This window comes from Peromyscus eremicus, chromosome 3, assembly GCF_949786415.1.
Source record: "Peromyscus eremicus chromosome 3, PerEre_H2_v1, whole genome shotgun sequence".
In the NCBI taxonomy this organism is placed as follows: Eukaryota; Metazoa; Chordata; class Mammalia; order Rodentia; family Cricetidae; genus Peromyscus; species Peromyscus eremicus.
In genome coordinates, this window is record NC_081418.1 from 123,514,238 (window position 1) to 123,533,825 (window position 19,588).

Consider the following 19,588-nt stretch of genomic DNA (forward strand, 5'->3'; position numbering starts at 1 on the left):
CTTTGCTTTGGTGGTACAAGCAAAATTACGTTCCTTATTTTTCTTGTTGTTGAAACAAAATACCGACCAAACACAGCTGAGTGGAGGAAAGGGTTTCTTATGTCTGTGGTTTTAGGGTACAGCCCATCACAGCGAGAAAGTGATAGCAACAAGAATGCTAGGTGGCTGGTCACATTGCATCTACAGTCGAGCAGCAGAGAGCGAAGGGAATGCCAGTGTTCGCTAGCTTTTTATTCTCTCTGAGACCCACAGCCCATGGGATGGTGCTGCCCACATTCTGGGTGGATCTTCTTTCTGAAGTTAAACCTTCCTAGAAACATTCTCATAGACACACCCCAAATTGTGTTTCCCTGGTGATTCTAAAGTCAGTCAAGCTGAAAATGCACATTACCCATCTCACTTGTCGTCATAATGGTTTCATGTCAGACAACAAAGCAAACTGATCTTCATTTCCATTCTGACAGAAGCTGAAACGAGTAGACAGACACCCTTTCTCTTCCTAATGTCATCCCAAAGTGAAAATCCCAGTAGTGCCTGGGGAATGAACAAGGAAATAATGCAGACATCAGCCAGCACAGCCATGCCTAGTCAGTGAGCAAACGGAGAGCCAGCTGCCGGATTAAGTCGGTGCTTCTTTCTCACCTGTCAAAACCAGTGGCACATTGGTAGAGCACCCGCCTAGCATGTGTACTGGCTTAGTCAAATCTCCCTAGAGATTTAAAATGCTTTGTCAGTCAGTGGACAGCATCATATAGAGCAGGGATTCCCCAGGGCCTACAGCTTGATGAATTCAGACATAGGTACACATCCATGCCTCTAGCACCAAGCGAAAGATACAGAAGCATCTCAGCACATGCAAGCTACAGGGCAGGCATTTCCCCTTTGCATTCTTTCTCTAACCTCTGGATTCCTGTCTGAGATAAGGGATTGCTTTGTGACTTGTAAAAGAAAAACTAAAGTAGAATATAAACATGATGAGGCTGAGGTGACAGTTCAGTAACTAAAATGGATGCATTGCAAGCATAGAACCTGAGTTCAATCCTCCAGCACCCGTTTTTTTTAAAAAAGCAGGTGCAATGGCACATGGAACCTCAGTTCTAGAAAGGCAGAGACAAGTGGATCCTGGAGGCTTGATGGCCGGCCAATCTAGTCTATGTGGTGAGTCCACAGCCAATGAGAGACCTTGTCTCAAACAAAAGGTGGACGGATGTCCTTGTGTGCTTTCTGCTGTTCCACACTCTAACCAAGAGCAACTTAGGGGAGCAAAGCATTTGTTTATGTTACACTATCATACTTCCAGGTCAGAGTTCATAATTAAGGGAAGTTAAGGCAGGAACTTGAGCAGGATTTCAAAGCAGAGCCTGTGGAGGAACATTGCTTACTAGCTTGCTCAGGTACCTGCCCAAAGAATGGCACTTCCCTCAGTGGGCTGGGCCCTCCTACATCAATTAACAGTCAAGACAATCCCTCAATGCCCACAGACCAACTGATAAAGACAGTTACTCAACTGCGTCTTTTGGGTTACTTCTAGGCTGGGTCAAGTTGACAGCTAATGCTAACCAGGACAATGGCACTTGAAGAACAGCAGCAGCCTAAGTTGGCCTCTGGCCTCTGCATGCATGTACACACATGTGAACACATACATACACACGACACACACAGGAAGGAAGGGAGGGAGATGGACAGGGAAGGAGTACTTGTATCTCAGTCATTGGTAGCGATGGAAGATCGTGATTTTTGTTTTAAGTAACTTGGGTCTTAGCTCCCATGACCATGAACTACAGCCGTATGACACTGTCTCTTCCACTCCATCACCCCAGGGCCTGCAGTACATGGAACTCATCCCCAAGGAGAAGCAGCCTGTGACAGGTACCGAGGGAGCCCTCTACCGCCGACGCCAGCTCATGCATCAGCTCCCTATCTATGACCAGGACCCTTCTCGCTGCCGTGGACTTGTGGAGAGCGAGCTGAAAGCAATGGAAGAGTTCGTCAAGCAGTACAAGAGCGAGGCCCTTGGGGTGGGCGAAGTGGCCCTCCCAGGGCAGGGAGGCTTGCCCAAAGAGGAAGGCAAGACACAGGAAAAGCCAGAGGGCACAGAGACCACTGCCCCAACCACCAATGGCAGCCTGGGAGACCCATCCAAGGAAGTGGAATATGTGAGTGTCCCTTGTCGTTGGTCTGGCTGAAGCTGCCCAGGCCAGGGCTATGCTGTCAGGGTCCTATCTTGCTGTATTTTCCTCTCATTCATGTGTTTATTCATATTCAGTGAAGGAGACAGGTATTTGTTACTCTTTGTCAGATATCACTCATGGAAAATAACACCAGGTTACTGCCATGGAAAGGACAGTCTAGGACAGTGGTTCTCCACCTGTGGGTCGCGACCCCCTTGGCAAACCTCTATCTCCAAAAATATTTACATTATGATTCATAACAGCAGTAAAATTACAGTTAGGCAGTAGCAGTGAAAATAATTTTATGATTGGGGGTCACCACAACATGAGGAACTGTATTAAAGGGTTGCCTCAGTAGGAAGGTTGAGAACCATGGCTCTAGGATAATGCCACAAATTAATAAATAGCCACAGCTTAGGGAAAAGGCATCTAGCCTCCCTTGGGGTAGGGATAGGCTTTGAGACTATGATAAGGTTAAACTTGACATGTGTGAAATAACTCAGAAACACCAAAGCCATAGACTTTAAGCAGGAGCCTTGCACCCCCTTAAAGAGTGAGCTTGTTCAAGAAAGCAAAGTACAATCGACATATTAATAGCAGTTCCATGTGCATGCTGACATGGCAAGCTGGGGGAGCCAGAAGGGGGGAGTTTCACACTGTTCATGCATCCATCATGGGATCATCTGTTGGTTCCCAAGAAGTCAAGCAAGGAGAGGTCACTACTCCCATATGGATGGAAACTTGGAGCTGAGGATTTGATCTAAAGGAGCAAGCTGTGGGTCAGATGATATAGGACATGGTTCCAGCTGTGTGCATGCCAATTTTCCCTAGCAACAGTATGGAAGATGCACGTACCTGGGCGGGAGGAAGGGCATGTTGAGAAAACACAAAAGAGAAGCCAATGTTTCAGAGGTGAAATTCCCCTGGATGGATTTGCTTTAAGCTGTTCCACAGGCCAAGAGTGGAACCATGGGGCTGATGGCCACTATGTTTCTACCCCGAGGGCCTTATCCTTGCCCTTCAGCCAGGTGGCCCTTTTTGCCCCTACTTAACATTTGACTATAAAAGTTCCAGCACAGGGATCCCTTTGTTTGCCAGGTCATCATTTTTGTGGTCAGATTTCCTGACAGAAGCAACTGAAGAAAGGAAGGTTCTATTTTGCCTTGTGGTTTCTGAGGGTTTAGTCAATGGTCTCGTGGCACCATATGCTTGAGCAGAACATCACAGGGGAGGGATCATGTAGGTGGGTGGGAAGCACCCAGCAGACAGAAAGTGGAGAGAGGAAGCAGAAGAAGCGGCCAAGGCAAGGAGCAGGTCCCCAGTGACTTACTTACAAGATCTAGCTAGGCCTTATCTCCTACCTTTTGTCACCTCCCAACAATGTCATCATATTTATTAGGTCAAGGCCTTCATGAGGTGATGGTCTTTAGAAATGCCCTTGCAAACACCCCCAGAGGACCACTTTATTAATTCCCTAGACAATTCTCAATCCAGCCAAATGGACAACCAAGATTAGCCATCACAACCCTTAACAAATTCTCCACAGGTGCCTGCTCTGAGGAGATTTCTACCAGGGTGCAGAACAGATGCTACAAGTGGCTAGGATACTAATCTGAGGGATATCAAATGAATCTAAGCCCACCAAGCTCTTTAGTCCATTCACTTTATTCTTATAAGTCAATTCTATCTACACATCTTTTCTGTTCTCATACTTAGCTCCTCTCTGTCTTGTCTCTGTTCTCTCATTATTCTATCTAGTTCTTTCCATCTTCCTTCCCCTCTTTGTTGCCCCAAATGTGTGTGTATATATATATATATATATATATATATATATATATATATATATCCATCCATTAACAACTTGTTAGTAAAAACTACAAAGTAAACTCTCAGGGACAAGTATTCTGATAAGAGTCGCACTCGGCAAAGACTTGGTCAGCTTAATTGGTGATTGACAACAGCTGTAAGTTGTGAAAAGTTCTGGCTATCTCTTAAAGGGATAGCCACAAGGGCTACAAGGAAAGAAATTAAACCAAGGAGAGATTTAATGAAAAGGCAAAGAATATATGTACTATTTTATATAATTAATAATATCCAGACATGGCTAGTCAGTTAACAGCCTTTTTCTGTTAATCACCTGAATCTCAGGACCTATACATAATTAGTCTACTGAGCCTAAAATCTTGGATTAGAAACTGGTGCAGAAATAAATACAAAGTGTTAACTGATTTTTAAATCAGAGTGGGGAGGTGCCAGTGGAAGAAGCCTAGGGCAACATAGGTGCTATTGATCTTTAGAAGGACTAAGATATACCAAGGCCAGACACCTACCTGTACTATCACTTCTAGTTCATTGTAATTCTTCTGAAGGGTTTTGATCCAACAAGGCCAGGCACCTGCAATTCCGCTCTGTGAAAGTTCTACGAGGACACCTTGTCTGGCCAATTTTGCCTTGTCAGTAGCTAAGGATGGAGAACAAGACCTCCAAGTGTCTACAGTCCACATGGAACAATAGACCTATTATGAAGTATATTTTAGTATGTTTCTAACCATAAAAAATGTACAGTTAAATAAGAAATCATCTTCTTGACTAAATAAGAAACTATCTTCTTGACTATCCATAATCATGTGTGCCCATAAGACTGAGATGCAATCATGAGATTACATGTACATATAACATGGAAATGCACGGTAAATGGGAAATATCATAGCTGTTATTGCACAAGAAGTTTACAACAAAAAACAGCCAATTCATTCAAAAGGCAGTAATTCCATAACACTTTGCATGATGGTTTCCTTCAACAAAACTCTGGGTTCTGATAGATTGACCTTCTGAGCACTAGTTGTCACCTGCTGTATACTCCCATGGTCTTTTGCTACCAGCAGCTCTTAATAGGCCCTGAAGTATGTCTTGCAGGGAAGAGGCTGGCAGTCTCTAGTAAGCCAGGCAACCCATGAGCCTGGTTACCCTGTCCTTCCTGGCTCTAGGTTCCTTAAATACCTCCCACTTCCACCCCAACCTTGGCCCAACTTGGGATTGCCATCCAAGGAGCCACAGCCTCATATTCTTTTAGCTGAGAATTCTAAGATTTCTTTCTTTCTTTATTATTTAACAGTGAGGCTTGTTTTTCAGTTATGTGCATATGTGTATGTCTCTGTGTGGGTATGCACATGTGGGAATGTAGGTGCCTGTGAAGGCCAGAAGAGAAGGTTGGATTTCCTAGACCTAGAATTACAGGTGGTTGTGAGCTGAAAGATGTGGGTACTGGGAACCAAACTCAGGCACTGGGCCATCTCTCCAAGCCCTGTCAGTAATACTTAAAAGACTCATTTCTTAGGATGGAAATATGTGTGAAAGATTTTTAAAAGAAACTAAATCTAGTTACCATAGTAGTTACTAGTTTTATAAACTGTTCTCCCCCACACCACCCCAATCCTGCCCACTACCACCCTGTAATAGTTGTCTGTACTTAAAGAGTAAGTTTTAAAGAATTCCAACTTGGAAGAGAATCTCTTGATGTCATTGTGACTTCTCTGAATTGCCATTCCCAAGGGAGAGATGCTGTTCTGAGAGCATATCTTGTCCTTGACTAAACTCTACATATTTGTTCAACATGAAACTAGAGCAAAGATGCTCTGAGATTCTGGGGCCTTGCCTGTACTTAACTCTGGGGAATATTTGTGATATTTTGGAAGCATTTAAGTAACAACACTGGCCATTAAGTGGCATATTCCATAGTCAGAAATGAGCAGGGAATGAGGAGGAAACTGTTAGGATGAATTTGTCTGATGACTATGAAAGATGGAGTTCTCCATCCTATCCCAACCACAATTTTAACTCATAACTCACTGTGTCATTGGTGTGGTCGGTCACGTCTGTCACTATCTGTAGATTCTGAGATCTTGTTCATCTCTGCATCTACAGTGGGTATCTTTGATGTAGATGATTGGTGTTCAACAAACATGATCCACAAGTAAATCAATGTTCAAACTACAGTGGGCTCTGGAAGATGGGAACAATTTGGATAGCGGTTTGCCTAAGAAGTAAGTGGCATTCCCTTTTCACACTACGTAAGCACAAAGCTTCACTCAGACTTTCAGGATCTCTTTAAATTCTCACAGTTGCCTGGTAGAGTGATTTCATGAGAGTCAGGTGAGGTGTAGACTCTCAGGTACACAAACAATAAGCAGATTGTCCAAGATCCCATTTCCATAATAGTACGCAGTATTTGTTCAATAGTATTGCTACTTGTTCCAGAATAAAACAGCTGGGTTCTCTATCTGTCTCCTCAAAGCAGGAGAAAGAGTCCCAAAGAAGGCAATTCAGGAGCAAAGCAGGCCATAAAGCTGTGTTCCCAGCAACCTCACTGCCAAGTGTGGGCCTGAACTACTCTCTGAGGCCCATGCATGCATGGATGGATGGATGCATACATGGATGGGTGGATGGGTAGATGATGGATGGATGGATGGATGGATGGATGGATGGATGGATGGGTGAGTGGAAGACCTTAAAGGAGCCCTGCTTTAAAAACTACTACCCAGTACTCTTAGGGTCCTTTGCATTGTGTTCTAGAAACACAAGCATAGAATCTAACATTGTTTTTGATCACTCTACAACCTACTTCTGCCCTTGACACTGAATCATGATCCTCTGCCACCCAGGACCTCCCACCATGCAATATTGCATGCTGCTATACACCCTTCACTGCCCCAAAGGCTTCTTAAGCTAGGCCATGTCCTTCCTCTAAAACCTCATTATAGCGTCTCACAGAGGAGTGTCATGCCAGAGCCCTTTCTAAACCCCCTGTGGGGAACTCTCACCAAGAGGCTATGATTCATGGGAATCCCAATACTGGACATCAGCCAGGATGCAGGACACAGCTCTGCCTGAATCCACCTATCTAATGTCCACAGCTGTCCTCTAATGAGTCTCAGTTCAGTTCATAGATCCAGACCCCAGGCCTAGCTTTCAAAGCCCAGTACGTCAGGTAGACGCACAAACGGGGCATGTTGACTTAAATCAGAAGAAGCACGTCTGTCTATTGGGCAATGAACTAAGAGGCATGGCTGTCTACAGACAGCCTCAGAGCAAATGAAAAATCACCATCCTCACACTGACAGTGGGAGACAGAAGCACAGTGGAAACACTGTCAGCCACAGAGACCAGTAAGGCCTCTGCATAAGAAAATCTCAAGGTAGAAACACCCCAGTCCCAGACATCAATTCATCAGCTGTCACCTGGGGTGGGGGGGTTGGGGGAAAACACTGGCCTTTCAAATCTACAAAGCCAATTAAATGTCCTTATATCTTTGTGATGACTATGAGACAGCTTGAGGTTGTCAGACAAATTTCCCAGATGAGAAACCTAGGACACAGCCATGGTAGTTTGATAAGGAGTGGTAGGCTAATTCGAACCCAGGTCTTGTCAACATAACAGTGTGGTGTGAGCAGTTCTGAGAAGATCCCCTAGAAAGGAGAATATATTTGAGTGCTAATGTCTGGAATGAGCCACAGTACCTGACATCCCTCAGAGCCAAGCCTGCTAGAGAATGAGACCCTTTTTTCTGTGTGCTGGGAACACCAGGGCAGGACACTCTACCCCAGCCCATGGGTCTCCTCATGGGTCTCAGGAGCATATCGGGGCTCTGACAAGAGAGCTGTGAACTCTAGCAATTTGCTGTACCCCACCAGTCTGCTCAAAGCCCCTCACCCACTTTCTAAGCTCCCACCCCCCACATCTCCCTCCTGGATAGAATTTATGGATGCCGGTGCTATGTGGGCCACAGCCTGCATGCTCTGACTGCTGATGGTTCCACAGGCGGCTTTGCTGCATTTGGAAAGCTTGGTGGATGTTCCCTCGGAAATTGAATATACAGGGTTCCCAGGCATGGTCACTGTGCCCAGGCATTTCCGCCTTTCCACCACCCCACACTTGAAACCCAAGAAAGGGAACAGAAGGCCAGAAGAGAGCATGAAATGTACTCTCCACTCTGTTGCTGATCATTCTTACCACATGCCCCCACCACTCCCATCACCTTGGCCCTTCTTTAGGTCAGGTGATCATCCCTGAAGGGCAAGCAACAGAGAGTCAGTGAAGAGGAGCAGGCTCCCCACAGTCCTGAGAATGGATTCCTAAGACCCCAAGGTACCCAGTGGGATGCCAGAAGTAGGCCAGTTCTTTTCCCCCCACCTTCCCACAAAAATGCAAAGGGAGGCACAGAAGGCCTTGGACCCCACCCTCCTCCATAGGACGGCCTCTCGGATGGAAACTTACAGCAGCTGGCTGCTCAGGCCGAGGCCCATCCCAGAAGGGACATATTTGTGGGCAAGGGACTTCCAAGTTTTTGTCGGAGCAGATGTTTGGCTTGTGGGCTGTGCAGCCTGGCTGCCTTTCCTGCCAGCCCTACTTGGGGACTTGACGCCACCTCAGCCCCTCTGTGGGCCATTTCTTTCTGAGCTGGAGTAAAGGTGTGGAGACCAGTGTGGGACCAGGGACTCCCCTAGGGGGAACTTGGGAGCAGCCCTCAAAGTCACCATGGTACCAGGCTCCTCGGCCTCTGCCTTCTTCCTTCTCAGTGGGGATATTTTAATGACATTCAAAAAGATCATTTTTCCAAAGAAAAAAATCCCTTTATTCCACTTTTTATACTATAAATACTTTCCCAGGTGGCCATGTGACTTTTACAGTCATTTTTTTTCTTCCTTCTTTTGAGTGGGCTGCATACTATTCCATTGACTGAAACAGCCATTGGCAAGCTCTTTTCAATAAAGGACAGAGGGTGAGTATATCAAAGTTGGCAGGCCTACAGTCCCTGTCACCTCTACTCAACTCAGCCCCTGGAGCATACTATTATAGGCTCTGTCTAAACAAGTGACTGGCTATGAGCCAATGAAACTTTACTTACAAAAAACAGGTGGTGGTCTGGAGTTAATCCATGGAGAAATGTAGTTTGCTGACCCCTGAGCAAGAAAAGCCGTCTTCAGCTTTTTCCTAATTATTTGGGTTTTGTTTCTTTTTTTTCTCTTGCTTTTTGCTTCTGTACGTGAATCAATGATGTTGATTGTGATGGTGTTGGTGACGATGGTGGAGATGCTCATAGTAACGGTGATGATGATGGTGTAGATAATAGCAATGGTGATTATCATAGTAACGGTGAAGATAATGGCACCAGAGATGATGATAGGGATGGCGGGGATGGTCCTAGTGACGATGATATTGATCCTGGTGTCAGTGATGGTCCTAGTGGTGATGATGAAATGGTGATGATGATGTTGGTGATGATTAACAGCTGACAATGTTGTACCACCCTTTACCTAAGTTATGTCAGGTACCATGCCAGGAAATTTCCATGTCATTTTATCTAATCCTAAAAATTACCCTATAAATCATATTGTGTGTGTACATGTATTTTTTTCCAATTTTAGAAACATTTTATTTTTAGACTTTTATGCTCACCTACATATATATATGTGCAACATGTGTGTGTCTAGTGCCTGTCAAAGCCAGAAGAAGACATCAGTTAGTTTGTAACTAGAGTTGCATATGGTTGCGAGCCACCATGCAGGTGCTGGGAACTAAACTCTACAAAAGCAGCCAGTGCTTTTAACTGCTGATCCGTCTCTCCAGCCTCTTTCTTTCTCTGCATCCTCATAGACTGCATAGCACATACAAAGTTGCAGGTACCCCCTATTCCCAGATCTAGACATTGTGCATGGCCCTTGTGACAGAGAATATGCTGAAAACTTTACCCTGCTCAGCTGTGAAGCAGACAACCTACCCTCTGTACCAAGCTGGTCCTTGAGCTCACGGTGAGAATAAATGCAGGATACTGTTTTCTCTCATGAGAGTAGCTTATGTGCTTCATGCCCATCTCAGGCCTGAACAAGCAAGGAGGATCCAATTAAAAGTACCTAATATTTGGTTTCCCTGGGCAAAGGCCTCATAGTTATAACCTGCTCCAAGAAACATCCTTGGTAAAAAGGTTGTTAGTGAAGGATGAGAGGCGGATTTGTAGTTGGTATATAAATTGGGGGGAAAAAAGTCTTAATTAAAAAAAAAATTAAAAGGCTGTTAGCAATAGTGGCCACCATGAGTAACAAGTTTCCTGTAAGCCAGGGACCACCATTACTGAGGCTTGAACAAGCCCCAGTTTCTCCTGTGCTTCCCTAGGGGTGAAGCCATTGTACTGACCACATTCCAGGCCTGGGACCCTAACCACTGTGCAGCCAGTGTGCTCCTTCTATGCCCTCTGGGGCCTCAGGAAGACTGGTGTGTAAGTAAACAGAACTCAAGACAGTTAAGCCTGCAGAAATGATGCCAGGCCAGAAAATGGGGGTTGAGGGGGACCTTCTGTGGGCCACAAGGCAGAGAGGCACAGCTGAGGACTAAGCACCATAAGAGGACATGGGAGATGCTGTTTATAAATAAGTTGTTGAGTGTTTGTATGGGAGCGAAGCCAGTGCCTGAGTTCAAGTCCTTGTGTTAATATTTACTGGAGTGCAGTGGTGAGATTTTCACGAGGCACTCTGGATTTAGACTGGGTAGGCCTTTGGATAAGAGCCTTCCAGGAGAAAAACAGAGTGATTGGGATGTGCTTCTGGCAAGCCCAAGGCAGGGATTACTGTAGCTACAGAGGTCTTTCTGGGCCCATGGGTCTCTCTGAACCTTGGTCCTTAGAGTTCTATAGCTGCATGGCCCTTGGCCACTGTCCTGAAGCTTCTACAGCCTGAAAATACTCTGTGTCATGCTATAACCACATGACTCCATGTATCCCTGTTCAGTGTGGTTCTTTCACTATGCTGTGGAGCCAAGTGGCTTATGTCAATAAGGTTCCTTTTGTTCTCAGATCAGCCATTTGAGCAGAGCTCCATAGAGACATCGTGTCTCTATCCACTCAGCTTTGCTTGGGCAGGGGTCTACATTCACATTCGGACCGGACTGGGGAAATCACACAGCTGGGTTGGTCAGGCGGTCTCCTGGGGACTCTTCCTCTACTTCTCCATGTGATGATCACCTCAATATGGAAGGTTCTGGATGCTGTAACTTCCTTCTTCTCAGGGGTCCTCAGGGGTGTGTCTTTAGAAACGGAGTCCAGGAAAAGCTGCATACATGATCCCTAACTTAACTAACTCTGCTTAAGGTTGTACAAATGTAGACTGTTGTAAAATCGGGGATAGGAATTTGGGAGACGCTGAGTCTTGAAGTTTGGTGTTTTCCTTGATTAGCCATGGGTACTGTTCTCTTTCATGGCACTGGGCAGTGCAGTAGGGCACAGCTGCTGGTCAGCCACTCTGTTGTAAAAGTGAACACCAAGACTCGACTGAACTGTGTTGCTAAGTCAGGGGGCTGACAGTTCACAGTGCTGGGCATATGGCAACTTAGAGTTTCCACTTCTGATGACCCAACCCTGTCATAAGCAGAGGACTACCCTCCTGCTTTGTGTCATATGGTGGCACTCTGTGCATTCTGTTCCACTAAACTGGGACATGATTCCTCGGGGAAAGGGAATTCGATGCCATGCTGACTGGAAGAGTATCCAAAAATCTGCTGATTAGATCTGAACACATCCCAAAGCAGGGAACCCACAGCCCCACAGAGGCTCAGCTACCTCAGCCTTGTTGGGTCACTCTTGTCTTTCTCAAGTCAGATGTTTAAACACTGTATAGATTCAAGCACAAAATACTCAAAATTGCTCATTTTGACTTTTTTTTCTATTCATTTACTTGTTCTGTTGCCCTGGTTGATCTCCAGCTGGTTGTGGAGATCTCCCTGCCTCAGTTTCCTGGGTGCTGGGATTATAAACATGAACCACTACTTTTGACTTTTTGACTAAGTTCCTTGTCCTACATAAGTGAGTGAATCATAGAAAGTCGTGGGCATGGACAAAAGCCTCCTACCGGTTCTACCTCTGAAAAGTTCTGTCCCACCTCCCCTGTCCCAGGGGAAAGTGCTGTGCAGACAAGGTTCTCTGGCAGCTATTGGGAACACTCATAAGCAAGCTGAGTTTGGGCACTTGGGAACAGGAGCAAAATACAGCTGACGTGCTCAAGATAAATGACTTCCTAAAAGCCTTTTACCCTAGTCCCAAGGAAACTCTGCCTGCCTGCACCACCTCCTTTACCAAAAAGTCCAAGAGTGGCCACACGGGCTTCCTTGGAAAGTGTTAAAATACAAACTCTCTAGGAATTCAAATTAGCCTGTAGCCCCCAAGCCACAGGGCGGACTTCACACAAAACTCACTCAGGTTTTAGCACTCCATGGTGGTTTCTCAAAGTGCAGCCCCCAGCGGTACCCATATCTCCTTGGACCTTGCAAATTCCTGGCCTGTTGAATCAAATGCTCAAGGGAAAGGGAGTAAAAGAGTGTGTTGCTGCAAGCCCTCCAGGGGACCCGAGACAGGATAATCCTGAGAACTAGGGTCTCCAAGGAGGCAGGGTTAGAGAAAAGAGCAGTGGCCACAGGCTCGGGGCTCAGAGTCCCTGGGCATGGGGCTGTGACACAAGCCGGCCAGACTGTGGGAGTCAACTGATGTTCTGACCCTGCTCAGCTGGAGAGAAGGGGCACAGGAAATGCAAAGTGTGGGAAGAGCACCCAGGGAGAGTCCACACGGTATAGCATCATGGAAATGAAGAGCCATCTCCAACCTTGATCTCAGCACGGCATGGTCAGCGTACAGGGGTAATTTAACCCCTCTGAGCCTCAGCTTTCTATCCTCTGAGAGAAGAGGTATGGATAACAAATGAGCCCTTCAAACTCCCCAGTAAATCCACTGAACTCTTACAGTAACCCCCAAAATGCTGCTATTGCTAACAGTGTCCCTGTTTGACAGATGACAAAATTGGGACATAAAGAGGTCAGCTTGCCTGAGGTCACACAGCAATCACGCAGGCAGCCTGACTCCAGAGCTTGACTCCCTGCCACTCGGTACAGTTAAGAAGCTGGGAGCTTCACCAAGGGTGGTGGTCGGGGAGGCCAGGATCACAGCACCCAAGCAGACGTAGGGTCTGATCATTCATTGCCAACCTGTTCCTGGTGGCTGAGAGCCCATGAGGCTGACAGGCCCAGGATCCTCAGAGTCCTCAGCCTTTGAGATGACCAGGAAGACAGAAGAAGTAGGGGGAGAAGGGAGAAAAGGAGGAGGTCACCCAAAGGAAGAAAGAGAAAGCAGACATGTTGAAGGGGCTGGTTACATTGCGTGTTTTTACAAACTGACAATGACATTGTTTGCTACAAAGAGCTGGTGAAGGGGAGTAACTGTCACCCAAAGAGTCATGGGGAAAAGCATATTCCTAAGGCAGGGACCTGACAGAGCACTGTTAAAAAGGTAGGCAGGCTGACACCCAGTTCTGGGAAACTGATTGTTTCATTCCTCCTCACTGCCCTGGTTATTACCCTACAGTTCAGACCACACCTCCGCACTCCTGGCCTCAAGAACCTGCAGTGGTCCCTGTTGCCTCCCAGATAAAGTCTCCATCCACCATGTGACTTCAGAGTCACCCTTGAGCACCCCCTCAGACTGCCTTTCTTAAAAACTCATATCACCCACTCCCTGCCACATGTCACCGAGGTGCTGGCCAGCATCCCCAGGCCATTTCTTTTCCCTTGTCCTCTCCTTCCATGTTCAACAACATCTGGGAATCTGGGGTGTGGTTAGCCAACAGTAAGTCCCTTCAGTCCCTTATATGTGGGAGGAAAGGACTGGAAATTTCATTCTACAAAACTTAGAAACCAGACGGAAGACGTACTGTACACTCCAGCCGCCCTGTCCTCGTGCCTTACAATGCCCAAGTGGGCACGGCAGGCAATATGCAGGAATAGACCTGACTCTCATTTATGCTTTTGACCCTCTGATGAGTCCCAGGCTGGTGGTACTCACTTATGGGAAGAAGTACAGCGTTTTCAGTTAACTGAGGGGCTCCCCCTTTTCATTCAAAGGGGAGAGGTGAATCTGGTAAACTAGAATGTTCTAAAGTCCATTATCAGGCAGTGAGCATCCAGTTCAGATTCATCCAGATAAAAATGCCTTCCATGCCTAGACATTAACTCAGTACCTACTGTGCTCCAAGAAGCTAGGTTACATGGAGCAGAGACTCACTTAGTTTCCTTATCCTAATCGTCATCATTTTACTTACTTACTCTTCAGTGTGCGAGAGTATATTAAGTAGATCACTAAAAGAGGCAAGATAGATGCTGGGCGGTGGTGGTGCATGCTTTTTATCCCAGCACTCTGGAGGCAGAGGCAGGAGGATCTCTGTGAGTTTGAGGTCAGCCTGGTCTCCAAAGCGAGTTCCAGGAAAGGTGCAAAGCTACACAGAGAAACCCTGTCTCGAAAAACCAAAAAAAAAAAAAAAGAGAGAGAGAGAGAGAGAGGTGAGATAGGTATAGTGTTTACACTATGCAGCTTTCTGTTACTGTAGCAAATACTTGGGAGAATCAATAAGGGAAGAAAATTCATTGAGATCACAATTGCCAGGGTTTCTTCCTACGGTAAGTTGCCCTTGTCACCTTGGGCATATGATAAGGTGGTGAAACCATGGCCAGTGTGTAGTGGAACAAAACTGCTCACCACATGGTGTCCAGAAAGCAAAGAGATAAAGAGATGAGCATCCCACCATCCCCTTCAAGGCCACATCCCTGTGACCTCTTATCAGGCTCCACCGCCCATCAATAATGCCCACTGGCTGAGAACCAAGCTGTTAACATAGGGCCTGTAGGGAATATTCTGATTCCAAATTACAGTAGACTTTTAATTTTTGTTTTTTAAATTTACGTATATGCATGTGTGCATATGCCTGCAGAGGCCAGAAGAGGGCACCAGGTCTCCTGAAGCTGGAGTTACTGGCAGTTGTGAGCCAACTGACCCGGATGCTGGGAACCACATGTGGGTCCTCTGAAAGAGCAGTAAGCATTATTACTTCAGTCCCTATAATAGACTTTTAACATATACCTCCCCATCCAAACATGGCAAAATGTAAATATTTGGAATTGGGCCTGACAGAACTTAGCAAATTAAAATTAGCATCCAAAGAAAAGACCAAAGACAGCAAATACCCTGCAGGGTCAGACAGTAAACATTTCCAGTATCCTGAGCCAACAGCCAAAATGGATGGCACCCTGTGAGCGTTTTTACATAACAAGAGAGAAAACAAATTTCTGTGGCATTTTTATTCATGCAATTGAAAATGTGGCCCTTAAACACAGTTCTTTTTAAAAAATCTAGGTTTGACAATAAGGAAAATAGAGTTATTTTTTAGGATAAAGTATTTGTTATACTGGAGCAGCCTCAGGCAGTTGTTTGCTGACACCAGCTGTAAAAGCCCCAGCACGTGGTCTGGAGACCTGGGCTTTGGAGGTAGCTTGGGCTTTTGCCTTCTGAAAACTGTATTGCTGAGCAAGTCTCCGAGTCTCTCAGAGGCATAGGTGTCTCTAGAAGGGAAAACAACAGTTTTCCTCACACAGAAACGACTGCCAGGTGTGTGTGAGGTTATTCATAATGGGCACAACATCCAAGCACACTGCAGGGTACAGATTTGCCCTAAGGACATGAGAGGCATCATCATCCTGGGGCTTTGAGGAGCAGAAGAGGCTTTCAAATGGCTCAAGAGAGTTTATGTTGTAAGACTGTCAAATTCCCATTCCTGAGAGGATGAAAAAGACAAGTTTATAAATGTGAAAGGAAGAGAAGGAGGTATGGAAGGATGGATGGATGGATGGATGGATGGATGGATGGATGGATGGATAGGTGGGTGGATAGATGGATAGGTATGTAAGAAGAATGCTGTCCAACACTTATAAATCCAGGAAATATATCAATCAATGATTCTCAAAGTACCTTTAGGGGAACCTGTGAGGTCAAGGGTTTGTATGATTCCACATAGTGCATGTAGTTACTTGAACCATGAGAAAGTGGAGAGCTCTTTACATGAGGAATATGAAGTAAGTTTCTTGCAAAGAGGACAATATGGAAAGAAGAGGAAATCTTCTCTGTGGAGAAACTTGACTACCAAATCTCCGCCATGGGGTCACAGTCAACATCCTTGTTCAACCACGATCAACACTCCTCCTTAGGAGTCATAGTGACAGCACATGCCCCTGAGAGCAGGTGAAGAGAGCAGGGTTGGCCTCTGGGGTCCTGATCTCAGTGTTACCCCATGAGAGTGACATCAGGCAGATTCTAACTGGCATACATTTTACCAAATATCTGACCATGACTCCCCCAAATTGTCAAGGTCCCACAAACAGAAACATGTTAAGAAACTGTCACCCCTTCCCCCAAAGGAGAGCCCACAAAGCAGAAGACTAAGTGTGGGGTCCTGGGTGTGTACCAGAATAGAGGAGGGAGGTCACATGAAATCTCAAGGTACCTGAATGAAGTCCCTCAATCATGTGTTACTACTAGCTCGCTGACAAGGATACCTGGCTAATACAAGCCAGTTAAGAACAGAGAAAACAGAATGTGGTGTGTGAGAATTCTCTGCTTTTTTTTTCTTCTGTAAATCTCAAACTATTCAAGAATTAAAAGGTGATCAGAAGGCAATGCAGGGCAAGAAATCTATTTAAAGTTGAGCAAAAAGAAGGGTTCCTGTGACCTCATATTATATGTGGTGACATTTTTTGTTGATATTTTTTGAGGGGGACACACATGTGCCACAGCACCCATGTAGAGGTCAGAGGACAGTTTGCTAGAGTCAATTCTTTCCTTCCACTGTGAGGGTCACAGGGGTCAAACTCAGGTCATCAGGCTTGGCAGCAAGCACCTTACTCCCTGAGCCAGCTCAGGCCCGTGACTAACTTCTGAGAAACGGCCACTTGTTGAATTTTGATGTAGAGTCAAAGACGCATATCCTGTTTTCTTGGACGGCTATTTTAATACTCCTCCCTTCCTAGTCCAACTTATCAAAGTGAGGCCAGAGTTCCTCTGCAGATTCCAACCAAAATGGCACAAGGCAAAATACAGACGTATGAGTAGTTAAGAGAATCCAGCCGTCTTAAGTGAGTTTTTAAAAAGATATTTAATTGCTCTTCTCACTAAGGGTTTTGTTCGTTTGTCTTAGAAAATACAGTTGTTTTCAGGCATAAAATACATGTGCTAACACAACATATAAGCTTATTCCTTCATTGTGAGGAAGTAAGTAATTCAACTGTTCTCAGTTTTAATTTCTCTTAAGATGATTATCAATCACTGTTTCCCCCATCAACAAAAACTTTGTGGAAATCTTCATAGCTACTAGGACACAAAGAGTGGTGAGGTTAATCAACCTGAGAATCACAAAGATCGATAAGTCACTTTATTTAGTCCTCAGAGATTGACAATGCATTTATCCCACTTTGCAAGTGGCAAAACCAAGGAACAGAGAAGTCTTTTAACTTGTTCAAAGTCACACAGGAAGTAGAAAGTGTGGAACTGGGATTCAAACCTACATCACATGCCCCTCTTTCTCATATCCTTTCCAGGTCTGTGAGCTCTGCAAGGGAGCTGCCCCTGCTGACAGCCCTGTGGTCTATGCTGATAGGGCGGGCTACAGCAAGCAGTGGCACCCCACATGCTTTGTGTGTATCAAGTGCTCAGAGCCACTGGTGGACCTCATCTACTTCTGGAAGGATGGTGCACCCTGGTGTGGCCGCCACTACTGTGAGAGTTTGCGACCCCGATGCTCAGGCTGTGACGAGGTGAGAGTCAGTAGGCTGATGGGAGCAAGTGGGCATGGCCGTGTTATATAGTGCAACCCCAAGGCCAATTAGGTATGGCTTTGCTGATGGTGCATTCTTCATTTGAGAAAATTGGGTACCCCAGCCTCTCTTTTCTCATCTACAAAATGAATCTGAGCTAAGAATGGTGACACATGCTTACAATCCCAGAACTTTGGAGGTTGGATGCAGGAGGACCACCCTGACAGCTCACCTAGTAAAAATGCTCGTCCTTCAAATATGAAGAGTTGAGTTTGAATCCTTAGACAACAGCATTTTTTAAAAAGCCAGGTTACATGTAAGTGGAGGAACAGAGAGGTGGCATAATTTGCCAAGTCACAAGGCTGGCAAATGTCTAAATGACAACTCATGCTCATGTCCTATTGTGCTCTAAAGTCAGAAGACCTGTTAAACCAGGTTTCCATTCTGCCTTTTCTCAGCTCCTGTAGTCATTCTAGGGTGTCACTTTATTCTGGGTCCAAGAGACCACCTCATGGTTTTTTGTTCTTAGCAAATGCCCACTGTCTGCTTCTCCGTTGTTAATTGTCGGCCAGGGTCACTCAAGTTATGTAATCCAAACTCAGAAAATAACTGGCCTCTGAACTCGCCCAAAAAGTTTTACAAACATAAATAAAAACCTGCCTGTAGCAGAGTATTTTCTTTCTCATGCCTGAAAAGCTGAGACATGCCAGCCATGACCCTCAGATTATGTCAGATTGCTTTGTGGAGGCATTTAAAGGTCACAACACAAATGAGATGGGATAAGCTACTATCCCATAATTTATCCTCTACACACTGCCTCTGCTGATGGGCAGAACCTCAGTCATGCCTTCCTCTGTCTCTCTTCCCAGATCATCTTCTCAGAAGACTACCAGCGTGTGGAAGACCTGGCTTGGCACCGGAAGCACTTCATCTGTGAGGGCTGTGAGCAGCTGCTGAGCGGCCGTGCGTACATCGTCACCAAGGGTCAGCTCCTGTGCCCCACTTGTAGCAAGTCCAAACGTTCCTGAAGGGCTGCCCACCCACAGCCAGGGTCTATTGGATCCCACCACGAGACTGAAGGCATCCTCTGGGGCAGATGCAACAGCCAGCAAACAATGCATAGTCTAGGTTGAGTGGTGGCAGATCCTTGAGGGTCAGTAGTTTTAACAGCAGAAGTATTCTAAGAAGTCTGAGAATGAATTTATTGTTTCCCAACTGCAACCAACTAAAGACACACTGGTATCCTGCAAGGGAGCCCTGGGAGAAATTTCCCAGAATGCATTTCTGAGGGATCCAACCAAGTAGCTGTAGGCTGTGCTTTTTTCCCTTGGACATGGGATCCCTCCAGGGGGCAGGATGGAATCTCAACTCTCATTGGTTTGCCTCTTTTTCAAGTGAAATCTGAATCTTCAATAAACAATATTGTTGGCATGATAAACATATCAATAAAAGGTTTATGAATTTCTCACTCATACACCTTTGTCTAATTATTTACACCATGACGCTGATTCTGTAAGAGGTGGTTATCCCCAAGACCCTGAGCTGGTACTACCAGGAGACGCTAATAAGTTACTTCTATAGACATGCTTATCAGACCCGATTCCTCTCCTCCATTGCTTTCCCCATGTTCCCAGATACCTGATAGCAACACTTACCCATATTTCACGGTACCCTAAAAGTATAAATGTTACTAGAATTAAGGACTGAGGCCTATGCCTTTGGCAGCCCTAACAAGCCAGGTTCAATCA

At 45.7% G+C, this 19,588-nt stretch overlaps 1 protein-coding gene across 2 annotated transcripts in view; it reads left to right on the forward strand.

The window, feature by feature from the left end:
• The window catches only part of Lmcd1 (LIM and cysteine rich domains 1), a 64,549-nt gene extending 45,235 nt beyond the window's left edge, over nt 1–19,314 (forward strand). For both annotated transcript variants that reach the window (XM_059256830.1, XM_059256831.1), the window contains exons 4-6: nt 1,821–2,156; nt 17,625–17,840; nt 18,710–19,314. In XM_059256830.1, coding sequence (XP_059112813.1) covers nt 1,821–2,156; nt 17,625–17,840; nt 18,710–18,868 — 711 coding nt within the window. In that variant the 3' untranslated portion in view covers nt 18,869–19,314. The remainder of the gene's footprint in view (nt 1–1,820; nt 2,157–17,624; nt 17,841–18,709) is intronic.
• The last annotated feature ends 274 nt before the right edge of the window (nt 19,315–19,588 follow it).